This window comes from Cheilinus undulatus, linkage group 11, assembly GCF_018320785.1.
Source record: "Cheilinus undulatus linkage group 11, ASM1832078v1, whole genome shotgun sequence".
In the NCBI taxonomy this organism is placed as follows: Eukaryota; Metazoa; Chordata; class Actinopteri; order Labriformes; family Labridae; genus Cheilinus; species Cheilinus undulatus.
This window is the reverse complement of record NC_054875.1, coordinates 49,470,808-49,482,688: the sequence shown is the minus strand read 5'-3', so window position 1 is coordinate 49,482,688 and position 11,881 is coordinate 49,470,808. Positions and strand designations below refer to the sequence as shown.

General features: G+C 42.6%; 1 protein-coding gene and 1 long non-coding RNA gene across 3 annotated transcripts; both read left to right on the top strand.

The window, feature by feature from the left end:
* Window positions 1-3,154: 3,154 nt before the first annotated feature.
* Window positions 3,155-10,796, top strand: LOC121517167. Of its 2 annotated transcripts, none has more exons than XM_041798729.1 (4): window positions 3,155-3,273; window positions 9,856-9,963; window positions 10,076-10,152; window positions 10,278-10,796. In XM_041798729.1, the coding sequence occupies exons 1-4, from the start codon at window positions 3,186-3,188 to the stop codon at window positions 10,368-10,370; spliced, it is 366 nt and encodes a 121-aa protein (XP_041654663.1). In that variant the 5' UTR covers window positions 3,155-3,185; the 3' UTR covers window positions 10,371-10,796. The 2 variants fall into 2 exon arrangements, with proteins under 2 accessions (XP_041654663.1, XP_041654664.1); XM_041798730.1 differs by lacking the exon at window positions 3,155-3,273 and adding an exon at window positions 5,894-6,251.
* LOC121517169 lies at window positions 7,359-8,543 on the top strand. The gene is made up of 2 exons (XR_005992538.1): window positions 7,359-7,788; window positions 8,236-8,543. It is a non-coding gene; the product is annotated as an uncharacterized LOC121517169 (long non-coding RNA).
* Window positions 10,797-11,881: the final 1,085 nt, after the last annotated feature.

Genomic DNA, 11,881 nt, shown 5'->3' with positions numbered 1-11,881 from the left:
AACTGTTTTTAGCCACTTTGTCTCCATTTTTGCAACTTTTTTCCATTTTTTGCCTCTTATTTTTGCCTTGTTTTTGCCCCATTTTCACCATTTTACCACTTTTCACCCATTTAAGCTACCTTTTGCCATTAACTACAATTTTTTTTCTGACTTTTTGCTCATTTCTCCACTTCTTTTACCACTTTTCACCCATTTAAGCTACCTTTTGCCATTAACTACAATTTTTTTTCTGACTTTTTGCTCATTTCTCCACTTCTTTTGCCACTTTTCACCCGTTTAAGCTACCATTTGCCATTAACTACCACTTTTTTCTGACTTTTTGCTCATTTTTCCACTTCTTTTAGCCACTTTGTCTCCAACTTTTTTCCATTTTTGCAATATTTTCACCTTTTTTGCCACTGTTCACCCATTTAAGCTACCTTTTGCCATTAACTACTACTTTCTTCCTACTTTTTGCAAATTTTTGCATTTCCTTTTAGCCTGTCTTTTTTTCTGTGATTTAAAACTAAAAATTTAAACTTCCATATATTCTGGATTCATTTCAAATCAAACACAGATGTCCAGACTTTTTTGTTTTAATCTTGATGCTTACAGTTCAGAAAAATCTAAAATCCTCTCTAAATATTAGAGTTTTGAAAATGTCTGGTTTGCCAATGTTTCCTGAGCATATTTTGTATAGAATCATAATAATTTTATTTTTCCTCACAAGTCCTCAGTCATCTCTCTCCCATCATCCTCTGTGGATGATGTCATCCCCTATGAAGGAAACAGAGCTCTGCTGCCTCCTGCTGGCTACTGTGAGTATTACATACAGAGGGAGGAGGACAGGAGAAGAAGAAAGGCAAGAAAGAAAGGGACTAAGCCATAAAAGTGAACAGAAAAGAGGAAGTTCAACATGGAACCTGAAGAGACAGGAGACTGTTAGTAACAAAAAGAAGAAGAGGCGGTGTGGAAGGGCTTTACCCTCAAAGTAATCATGTTAGATGAACACGAGACAAAGTTTTCTCTGCCTGCAGACCCAAACAGCTGCTCTTCCACTGAGGTGGAAGAACATGTAGCTGGTACTGAAGCTAAATAGTTCCAAACACAGAAAATAGTTCCTAACACAGAGCCTTTCTGGGTGAAAATAAAAGCTTCAAAAATGTTCAACATAGCATACAACTTGTTTGAGGCCCAGTTTTACCTAAAACTTGCTGAGTTGTAGCAGCTGTACCTGTCTGTAGAGCTGTACAGCCTCACTTCCCCAAGAACGTCCTGAGGAGAGACGGTCACTGAAACCTCTGGAGGATAACCTCTGGATACAACCCAACTTCAAAAATCCATCCACTTTCCACACCTCTTATCCCGTTGTGTTCACCAGTCAGTGCAGGGCTGACATGCAGAAACAAACAACCAGGCACACTCACAGCTACGGGCAATTCAGAGTCACCAACTGACCATATGATCATGTATTTAGTCTGTGGGAGGAAACTGGAGAACCCAAAGAGAACCCACACATGCACAGGGAGAACATTCAAACTCTGCACAGAAAAGCCCTGGCCAGCAAGAGAACCAGGAACCTTCTTGCTGTGAGGCAACAGCGCTAACCACTGCACCACAGTACAGCCCTTCAAAAATACAGAATCAATTTCAAGATATTTCTCCCTGTCCTAATGTTTGTCCCTCCACTCTGATTGTTCTCACATCTCACCTCTGTCTCATTTGTCTCACCTTTCTACCCTGTGTCTCGTTTGTCTCACCAGTGTCTTGTTTGTCTCACCTGTGTCTCTTTGGCTCACCTTTCTACCCTGTGTCTCGTTTGTCTCACCAGTGTCTCGTTTGTCTCACCTGTCTCACCTGTGTCTTATTTGTCTCACCTGTGTCTTGTTTGTCCCACCTGTCTCACCTGTGTCCCACCTGTCTCACCTGTGTCTCACCTGTGTCTCATCTGTCTCACCTGTGTCCCATCTGTCTCACGTGTGTCCCACCTGTCTCACCTGTGTCCCACCTGTCTCACCTGTGTCTCACCTGTGTCTCACCTGTCTCACCTGTGTCCCATCTGTCTCACCTGTGTCCCACCTGTCTCACCTGTGTCTTATTTGTCTCACCTGTGTCTTGTTTGTCCCACCTGTGTCTCACCTGTGTCCCATCTGTCTCACCTGTGTCCCATCTGTCTCACCTGTGTCCCACCTGTCTCACCTGTGTCCCACCTGTCTCACCTGTGTCCCACCTATTTCTCACCTGTGTCTCACCTGTGTCTCACCTGTCTCATCTGTGTCCCATCTGTCTCACCTGTGTCCCATCTGTCTCACCTGTGTCCCATCTGTCTCACCTGTGTCTTGTTTGTCCCACCTGTGTCTCACCTGTGTCCCATCTGTCTCACCTGTGTCCCACCTGTCTCATCTGTGTCCCACCTGTGTCTCACCTGTGTCCCATCTGTCTCACCTGTGTCCCATCTGTCTCACCTGTGTCCCATCTGTCTCACCTGTGTCTTGTTTGTCCCACCTGTGTCTCACCTGTGTCCCATCTGTCTCACCTGTGTCCCACCTGTCTCACCTGTGTCCCACCTGTCTCACCTGTGTCCCACCTGTGTCTCACCTGTCTCATCTGTGTTTAATCACTTCTAGTTTAGTTTTGGTGTTTTTGTCTCATTCAGTTCTTTTGTCGTTGCCTTCGAGTGTTTTTTCCTGTTGTCCTCAGCGTTAATGTGACGACAGCTTCCTGTGAGAGTTCTTTATAGAGTGAAATGGTGCCACTTCCTCTATTTGGTCTTCTTCAGAAGATGACTCAGAGTCTGTGGTTTACATTACCACACATTCCTACAGTATAACCACACTGATCCAGGAAGAGACAGACTTGTTCTGAATGACTTTAGGAAGCTTCACATCAGAGCATCGCTGCATCAGCACGCTCTCCTCTCCTTCTCTGAGGTGAACTTCATCATGGTTCTACTCCAGATCTTCATCCTTGTCTTCCTGGTTTGTGTCCAGGCCAAAGACCAGACTGAGGTCAGAGTTCACCTGGGTCAGTCCGTCACGTTAAACTGCTCCAAGACAGCTACAAGTCTTTTGTGGTTCATGGAGATCCACAGTGGATTCAGATGCCGCATCGTACATACTAATAGCCAATATGACTACAGGTTCTTCATGTCTCCAGATTTACAAGACAAGTTCATGGCCACAGGAAACAGACTGGTGATATCAAACATGACAGCTGAGGACTACAGGCGTTATTTCTGTGCCTGGACGAGGAATGATCAAATCGTGTATGAGGAGTATTTCAGCCTGGTCTCAGGTAAGATCAGACCCTGAAACCTTCTAAACAGACAGAAGACACACACCCTGACTGAAGTAATGCCAATTAAAAAGTCTGTGAGGGGAGGTCAGTGAGTGAATAAATATTCCTCCTCTAGTCAGTCTTTAGAAGAGTCTCCTCTGTCTGCAGTCTCAGCTCTGAGTCTGTGTGGATAGGTCTCAGTCAGGATCAACCATCTGGACTGGTCTGTGTGGATAGGTCTCAGTCTCAGCCCTGAGTCTGTGTGGATAGGTCTCAGTCTCAGCCCTGAGTCTGTGTGGATAGGTCTCAGTCAGGATCAACCATCTGGACTGGTCTGTGTGGATAGGTCTCAGTCTCAGCTCTGAGTCTGTGTGGATAGGTCTCAGTCAGGATCAACCATCTGGACTGGTCTGTGTGGATAGGTCTCAGTCTCAGCCCTGAGTCTGTGTGGATAGGTCTCAGTCAGGATCAAACATCTGGACTGGTCTGTGTGGATAGGTCTCAGTCTCTCTGGGTCTGTGTGGATAGGTCTCAGTCTCAGCCCTGAGTCTGTGTGGATAGGTCTCAGTCTCAGCCCTGAGTCTGTGTGGATAGGTCTCAGTCAGGATCAAACATCTGGACTGAGTCTGTGTGGATAGGTCTCAGTCTCAGCTCTGAGTCTGTGTGGATAGGTCTCAGTCTCAGCTCTGAGTCTGTGTGGATAGGTCTCAGTCTCAGCCCTGAGTCTGTGTGGATAGGTCTCAGTCTCAGCTCTGAGTCTGTGTGGATAGGTCTCAGTCTCAGCTCTGAGTCTGTGTGGATAGGTCTCAGTCTCAGCCCTGAGTCTGTGTGGATAGGTCTCAGTCTCAGCTCTGAGTCTGTGTGGATAGGTCTCAGTCTCAGCCCTGAGTCTGTGTGGATAGGTCTCAGTCTCAGCTCTGAGTCTGTGTGGATAGGTCTCAGTCTCAGCCCTGAGTCTGTGTGGATAGGTCTCAGTCAGGATCAAACATCTGGACTCTGAAAATTTACTCCACTCTTCTTTGCTAAACTGCTCAAGCTCTGTCAGGTTGTAATCAGGTGTGAACGGCCCTTCAAAGTCCAGACACTAATCCTCTGTTGGATTGAGGTCTGGGCTTTGACTCGGCCACTCCGGGACATTCTCCTTGTTGTCTTTAACCCATTTCCTGTTTAGCTTTCTCTGTACTCTTCGGCCTATTGTCTGACTGGAAAATAAATCTTCTCCAAGCCATAGTACTTAGATTTTCCTCCAAGATTTTCCTATATTTTACTGCTCTAAGCCATCCAGGGCCAGCTGCTGAGAAGCATCCCCACATCATGATGCTGCTGAGAAGCATCCCCACAGCATGATGCTGCCACCAGCGTGCTCCACAGTGGTGATGTCAGTGTTTGGTGTCTTGTCTGATGGTCTCAAAGCTCCATTCTGGTCTCATCAGACCAAAGAACTTTCTTCCTCTTGACCATGGAGTCTCCCACAGTCCTTCTGGTGAACTCTAGTCCAGATTGAATCAGAGTTTTCTTCAACAGTGTCTTTCTCTTTGCCACTCTCCCATAAAGCTCTGACTGGTGAAGAACCCGGCCAACAGTTGTTGTCTGCAGAGTCTCTCCATCTCAGCTGCTGAAGCTTGGAGCTCCTTCAGAGTAGTCATAGGTGTCTTGGTGTCCTCTCTCACTAGTCTCCTTCTTGCACGCCCACTCAGTTTGTGAGGACGGTCTGATCTAGGCAGATTTACACATGTGACATATTCCTTCATTTCTTCATGATGGATTTAACTGAACTCTGGGGGATGTTCAGAGACTTGGAGATGTTTTTGTCTCCATCCTCTGACTTAGATTTTTCAGTAACCTTTTCCCTGAGTGTTCTTTTGTCTTCATGGTGTAATGGTAGCCATGAATACTGATGCAGTAGTGACTGGACCTTCCAGACACAGGTGTCTTTATCCTACAATCACTGAGACACATTCACTGACCTCAGGTGATCCCTGTCACTAACTGAGAGACCGCTACCACCAGTAACTAACTGACATTATTTTGTAGAAATCTGTTTTCACTGTGACATTAAAGAGGCTTTTATTAAAGTCTCTCATATTAAGAAGCTGAAGTTATCAGACGACCACCAACCACAGCCTCATCCCTGTAGAAAGTTGTATGAAGAATGTAAGAATGTAGAAAATTTCTCCCTTTATAGGAAATCTTTGTGACCCCATTGCTCGCGCTCTGGTCCATCTTTGGTGTGTCCAACACGCCTACACTCAAGGTCCAGACCTACTCTGTACGGTGGCCTGGAAGTGCAAAAAAAAAAGTAAATAAAATTACAAAGTCTGAAACATAAATTATCAGCCAAAACATTTTGACAGTGTTTCTGACTTTGTCATTGTGTAACAGACTTTGTTTGAACATCTGAACCCAATGGCTTCCTGTCAGAGTTTATTCACATGGTTAAAAGATGCCACCTCTTCTATTTGAGCTTCTTCAGAAGACGACTCAGAGTCTGTGGTTTAGACCATCACACACTTCTACAGGAAAACCACACTATGAAGCAGGAAGAGATGGACCTGGTGTGTGCGTTTTCAGGAAGTAGCAGCTTCACATCAGAGCATCTCTGCATCAGCACGCCCTCCTCTCCTTCTCAGAGATGATCTTCATCATGGTTCTGCTCCAGATCTTCATCCTTGTCTTTCTGGTTTGTGTCCAGGCCAAAGACCAGACTGAGGTCAGAGTTCACCTTGGTCAGAACGTCACGTTAAACTGCTCTGTGGCAGACCGGGAACTTTACTGGTACATGGAGATCCACAGCGGCTTCAGATGCTGCATCGTACACACTTTTGGTCCACGGTCATTTGTTCTCTACGTGTTTCCATTTTCACAAGTAAAGTTCAACATCGCAGGAAGCAGACTGGTGGTACTAAACATCACAGCTGAGGACTACAGGCATTACTTCTGTGCCTGGAAGGAGAAAGGTGAAATTGTGTTTGGGGACTCTTTCATCCTGGTCTCAGGTAAGATCAGACTCTGAAACCTTCTAAACAGACAGGAACCACAGACCCTGGTACTGAAGCAGTCCTAAAAGCCTCTCATTGGTCTGCTTTGGCATTTTGTTTTTATAGAGCAGGGGTGTCAGACTCATTCAGGCTCAGGGGATTTGCTCCAGTGAGACGTTCTGTGGACCCAGCTATATGTTTTTAGCAGCATGTATATACACCGCTTTCCACATTATTAAGTAAATGACATTTTTCTCTTATTTCCTAAATATTAATGCAAATGACAGTCAGAGTATTTTCGAGTCATCAGCCGTTAGAGCATAATTCAAATGTTTTTGAACAAACTTCATAATGATAACCATTATTTAAAAAACAATAAAACCCCAAAATGCACTTTTCCACATTATTAAGCACAACAGAGTTTAAAACATTTTATAGGTTGTAAAGAAGTGAAAATGGTCATTTGTTGAATCTGCAGCATTAGGAGGTCATATTTACTGAAATCAAAGCTATTTCAATCAAAAACATCTTAACAGACCAAGTTCATGTTAACATAGGAGCCCTTCTCTGATATCACCTTCACTATTCTTCATCCATTGAACTTGTGAGTTTTTGGAGAGTTTCTGCTTGAATTTCTTTGCAGGATGTCAGAATATCCTCCCAGAGCTGCTGTTTTGATGTGAACTGCCTCCCACCCTCATAGATCTTTAGCTTGAGGATGCTCCAAAGGTTCTCAGTAGGGTTAAAGGTCAGGGGAGGATGGGGGCCACACCATGAGTTTCTCTCCTTTTATGCCCATAGCAGCCAATGACACAGAGGGATTCTTGGCAGCATGAGATGGAGCATTGTCATGCAAGAAGATGATATTGCTTCAGAAGACACTGTTCTTCTTTTTGTACCATGGAAGAAAGTGGTCAGTCAGAAACTCTATATACTTTGTCCTAAAGGGGCCTACCAGCTCTCTCCACATGAATCTGGCCCAAAACATGACTCCTCCCCCTCCTTGCTGATGTCACAGCCTTCTTGGGACATGGTGGCCATCCATCAACCACTACTCCTCCATCTGGACCATCCAGGGTTGCACGGCACTCATCAGTCAACAGGTTTGAAAATGAGTCTTCATGTATTTCTGGGCCCACTGCAACCGTTTCTGCTTGTGAGCATTGGTTAGGGGGGGCTGAATAGTAGGTTTATGCATGACTGTGTAACCCAGTGAATTAATTTAAATGTATACAGATTGTGCCATCCTGCCTGCCTGCAGGAGTGACCTTGTGCCGCCATAACAAACTGGTTATTTTATTTTTTCCCCAAATTAATCTACTAATTTCCTTAAACTGTTTATTTTTTTTACAAACCGTTCATACCACACCCCAAATCCGCAACTCATTATCCAATTCGAGCTCATCCCATAACACATAAATATCCGGTGCACAAGGTCACTTCCTCTTTGGCAATCTCCTCACCTGGGGTCACGCAGGCAGCACGGCTGGTTGGCAGCAGAAATTACACACTACCTTCACTTAACGGTCGATCCTAACATTGTAGAGACTCAGCGGTGAGTGTTGTTTCTTTTGTTATTCTCATAATATGTCCTAAGTTGATTTAAAACTCCCGCTAGTGCCTTTGTTCCTCCGCGGGACTTGCGGAGATTTATATGCCAAACCTCATTAAGAAAACAGCTAATTTAAGCTGCGTGCGGCTGCACGCCGTTTTGTCTTTGACTTATTTGTATGTATATTTGTTAAAATTATTTGATATGTTAAAGTAAATCGGCTTTGCCGAAATGTTAGGTACATTCCATTGAAAATGAAAACTTTATTTTTTTAAGTGAAATGCTTAATGAGATTAATTAATTTTTATATTAGATAAATTGTGTTCTCGTAGTGAGAATTGGATGTGAAGCGCGGATTTTATGATGAAAGAGTTTGAATTAACGAAGAGTAGTACAACATATATTTGATAAAGAATAGTAATTGTTTGTATTTTACTGACCCCTTTTTAGGTCAGGTTTTTTTTGTTACCCCTTCCTTTCCCTGGATTGGATCCGTCGTAAGACTGGCGAGCTACCCAAGGAACTCTGAACTCCCCCCCTTTCCCAAAGAAGACTACCACGGTTAGGGTAGGAACAAGGACTCTGGGACATGAGGAACTGAACTGATTTAAGGTCGATTAAAGAAAGGGCAGAACTTTAATTTTTTTGCATTTTTTTAAAAAGGCCTCCCTTTGTTATTATTGATGGATTGTTTGAAGTTGTTTGTGTTTATTATTTGGAAAAAATATTATTTGTCAATACACTTACTTTAAACTTAACTTCTGTATTTGTTGTATTATTCACACACCCTGGGCTTCCTTTGAGACGAACCTAAGTTTTCTGAATTACCTAATTTTCCACTATTTATTATTTCAATTTTTTCCAATTAATATAATTTTCGTTTACCTAGGTTAACATATTCAAAATGTTACAACTGCAAGCCTCTGGAGGATCCTACACCTTGAGGTTGGTGGGACTCCAGAGCCACCAGCAGCTTCAAATACCTGTTTGCTGCTTTGTAATGGTATTTTAGCAGCTGCTCTCTTAATCTGATGTATTAGTCCGTCAGAAACCTTCCTCATTATGTCTTTATCTGCACAAACCCGTCTGTGCTCTGAATCAGACACTAATTCTTTCACAGTACAATGATCACGATTCATTTTTCATGAAATATCTCATGTTTTCATTCCTTGTCCAAGGCATTACACTATTTGACACTTTTCAGCAGCAGAGATCCTTTTTCTTTCTCTTATTGCTGAAACCTGTGGCCTGCTTAATAATGTGGAAAAGTGCATTTTGGGGTTTTTATTTTTAAAGAAATAACAGTTATCATTGTGAAGTTTCTTCAAAAACATTTGAATTATGCTCTAACGGCTGATGACTCCAAAAATACTCTGACTGTCATTTGCATCAATACTTAGGAAAATAAGAGAAAAATGTCATTTGCTTAATAATGTGGAAAGCGGTGTATTGAGGTTTATTGTCAGCAGGTCAGAGACACTGGAGGATGATTCTAGAGAGGCAGAGTCTCTCAGAAGTAAAGATGGGCAGAGGTTTGTAATCCTAAATTGTAAATCTCACATTCTTATGAATCCTCCTGAATTCAAGTCTAACTTCTTCACTTCAGTCACAGTCTTGTTTGATTTCAGATCCTTTGTGGGAAAATAGAAGTAAACTGACAGCAACAGCTGTCCAAGAACAGACCTAAATGTACTTTAGCTTCTTATTTTAACAGACGATCAGCCTCACCAGAGCTGAAGGTTCTAGAAAACCACATCCTGATGCTCTAGAGCATTTGGGGGGTCCTGAGGAAAGTCTTCATGTGAGCGTACACTGAACAGTGATCAGATGATTCACACAGGTTTGTAGTTGCATGACTCAGTTGGACACGGGGCGAGTTTCAGTCTGATTGGACGAATTTCTAAAAAAAAAAAAAGGTGAAAAAGTTCAGTCTGAGGGAAATGGTGAAAGCAGCAGAAGGATCATGGGACAAATTCTTAGATTTTATAGTTCAACTTTAGGATGTCTTCAGATTCTACACACATAAAAGAATGTCTTTCAGAGAATTGTTCCACGTGTTTTCTGCCTCAGATGTGGGATCAGACCCCCACCAACCACAGCCTCGTCCCTGTAGAAGCGGTCTGGATCAGCTGCTCATGTACGGCTCCTTCACCCTGAAGCTTCTCTTGCTGGTTGTAGGTGAGTTGCTCTAAACTCTGATCCTCTCACGTCTGAATAGATTTACAACTCTTCAGTTTATCATCAGTCATTTCTGGAGCATTCAGATGTCCCTGATGTGGTCTGTCTGCAGGTTCAGGTCTTCTGCTTCAGCGTCTGAAGCAGACGTGCAGGAAGCAGGAGCGCCCAGAGACGGAGGAGGCTCCACAGGTGAGCAGGTCACCTGAGACTGTTAGCCTGGTGCTCACTGCTGATGCTACCATGCTGACAGGATTCATGACCACAGTCCTCTGTGTGTCCGTCTTTATTAACCCTCGGTCTGTTCTGGGTTTCAGTATGAGAACGGCACCTGGCTGCAGCGTGTGGAAGGGGCGGGGTCAGATCCAGGCGGCGCTGGATGTCAGATCACCGTGGTTAACCGTGTCTAGATGTCATGACACAAACAGCACCGTCTTTAGGGTGTTGAGGCATATTTGCAGCTTTTACGGTCTTTTTATTGTCATAGTTTTAACTGTATTAATGCTAACTATGTATATGTTGGAGGATTATCAGCATTTTCAGTTAAATTTTTATATTTTAATTTAAGGGCCAATAACAGGTCAATAATAATCTCTGTAGAGTTTTTCTTCTGTTGTTGGTGACCAAAAATGTCCCATAAAACCATTAAAACCATCTTCCAGTCTAAACAATAGGCATTTCTGATATCAGGCTTTTATTCTGGAGTTTTTGCTTCATATTTGCAGTTTCTCAAATGATGTTTTTCCATATTTGTCAAGAGGGGAAATTTCACGCTTTTGTCCTGATTTCCTGTGGGGGCGCTGTTGTTACAACTTATCAAAATCTTGAAATTTAAAAATAAAAATAAAGCAAAAAAAAAAAAAAAGTTGTTGCTCATTATTAACACATTCAAGGCTGTGATCATCACCTTCAAAGAAACCAAAAATAATACCAAAATTAGGCAAAAAGGCAAAAATGGGCAAAAAGGGGCAAAAATGGGTAAAAAGGGGCAAAAGGTAGCAACAATGGGCAAAAAAGGGAAAAACCGGCAAAAAGAAAAATGTGGCAAAAAGGGGTAATAAAGTGACAAAAATGTGCAAAAAGGGGCAAAAATATGGCAAAATGGTCAAAAAGTGGGCAAATTTGGTCAAAAGAGTAGAAAAATGGGCAAAAGTGGCAAAAAATATGGCAAAATGGGAAAAGTCAGGCAAAAAAGACGCAAAAACAGACTTTAAAAAGTGGCAAAAGCAGCAAAAATGTGCAAAAAGGGCAAATATATAGGAAAAAACAGGCAAAACAAGAGGCAAAAAATATGGCAAAAATGGGCAAAAAGTGGCAAAAATGGGCAAGAGAGGCAAAAAATTGGAAAAAATGGGAAAAAATCAGATTAAAAAAAGTTGCAAAAGTGGGCAAAAAGGGGCAAAAAAGTGGCAAAAATAGGCAAAGATGGGTAAAACCGGCAGAAATAGAGGCAGAAATAGGCAAAAAAAGACATAAAAGAAGCGCAAAAGTTGGCAAAAATGGGCAAAAAGTAGCAAAAATGGGGAAAAAAGGGGCAAAAGATAGCAATAATGGGCAAAAAAGGGAAAAAACGGCAAAAAGAAAAATGTGGCAAAAAGGGGTAATAAAGTGGCAAAAATGTGCAAAAAGGGGCAAAAATATGGCAAAATAGTCAAAAAGTGGGCAAAATGGTCAAAAGTGTAGAAAAATGGGCAAAAGTGGCAACAAAGGGCAAAATGGGAAAAGTCAGGCAAAAAAGACGCAAAAACAGACTTTAAAAAGTGGCAAAAGCAGCAAAAATGTGCAAAAAGGGCAAATATATAGGAAAAAACAGGCAAAACAAGAGGCAAAAAATATGGCAAAAAAGTGGCAAAAATGGGCAAAAAGTGGCAAAAATGGGCAAGAGAGGCAAAAAATTGGAAAAAATGGGAAAAAATCAGAT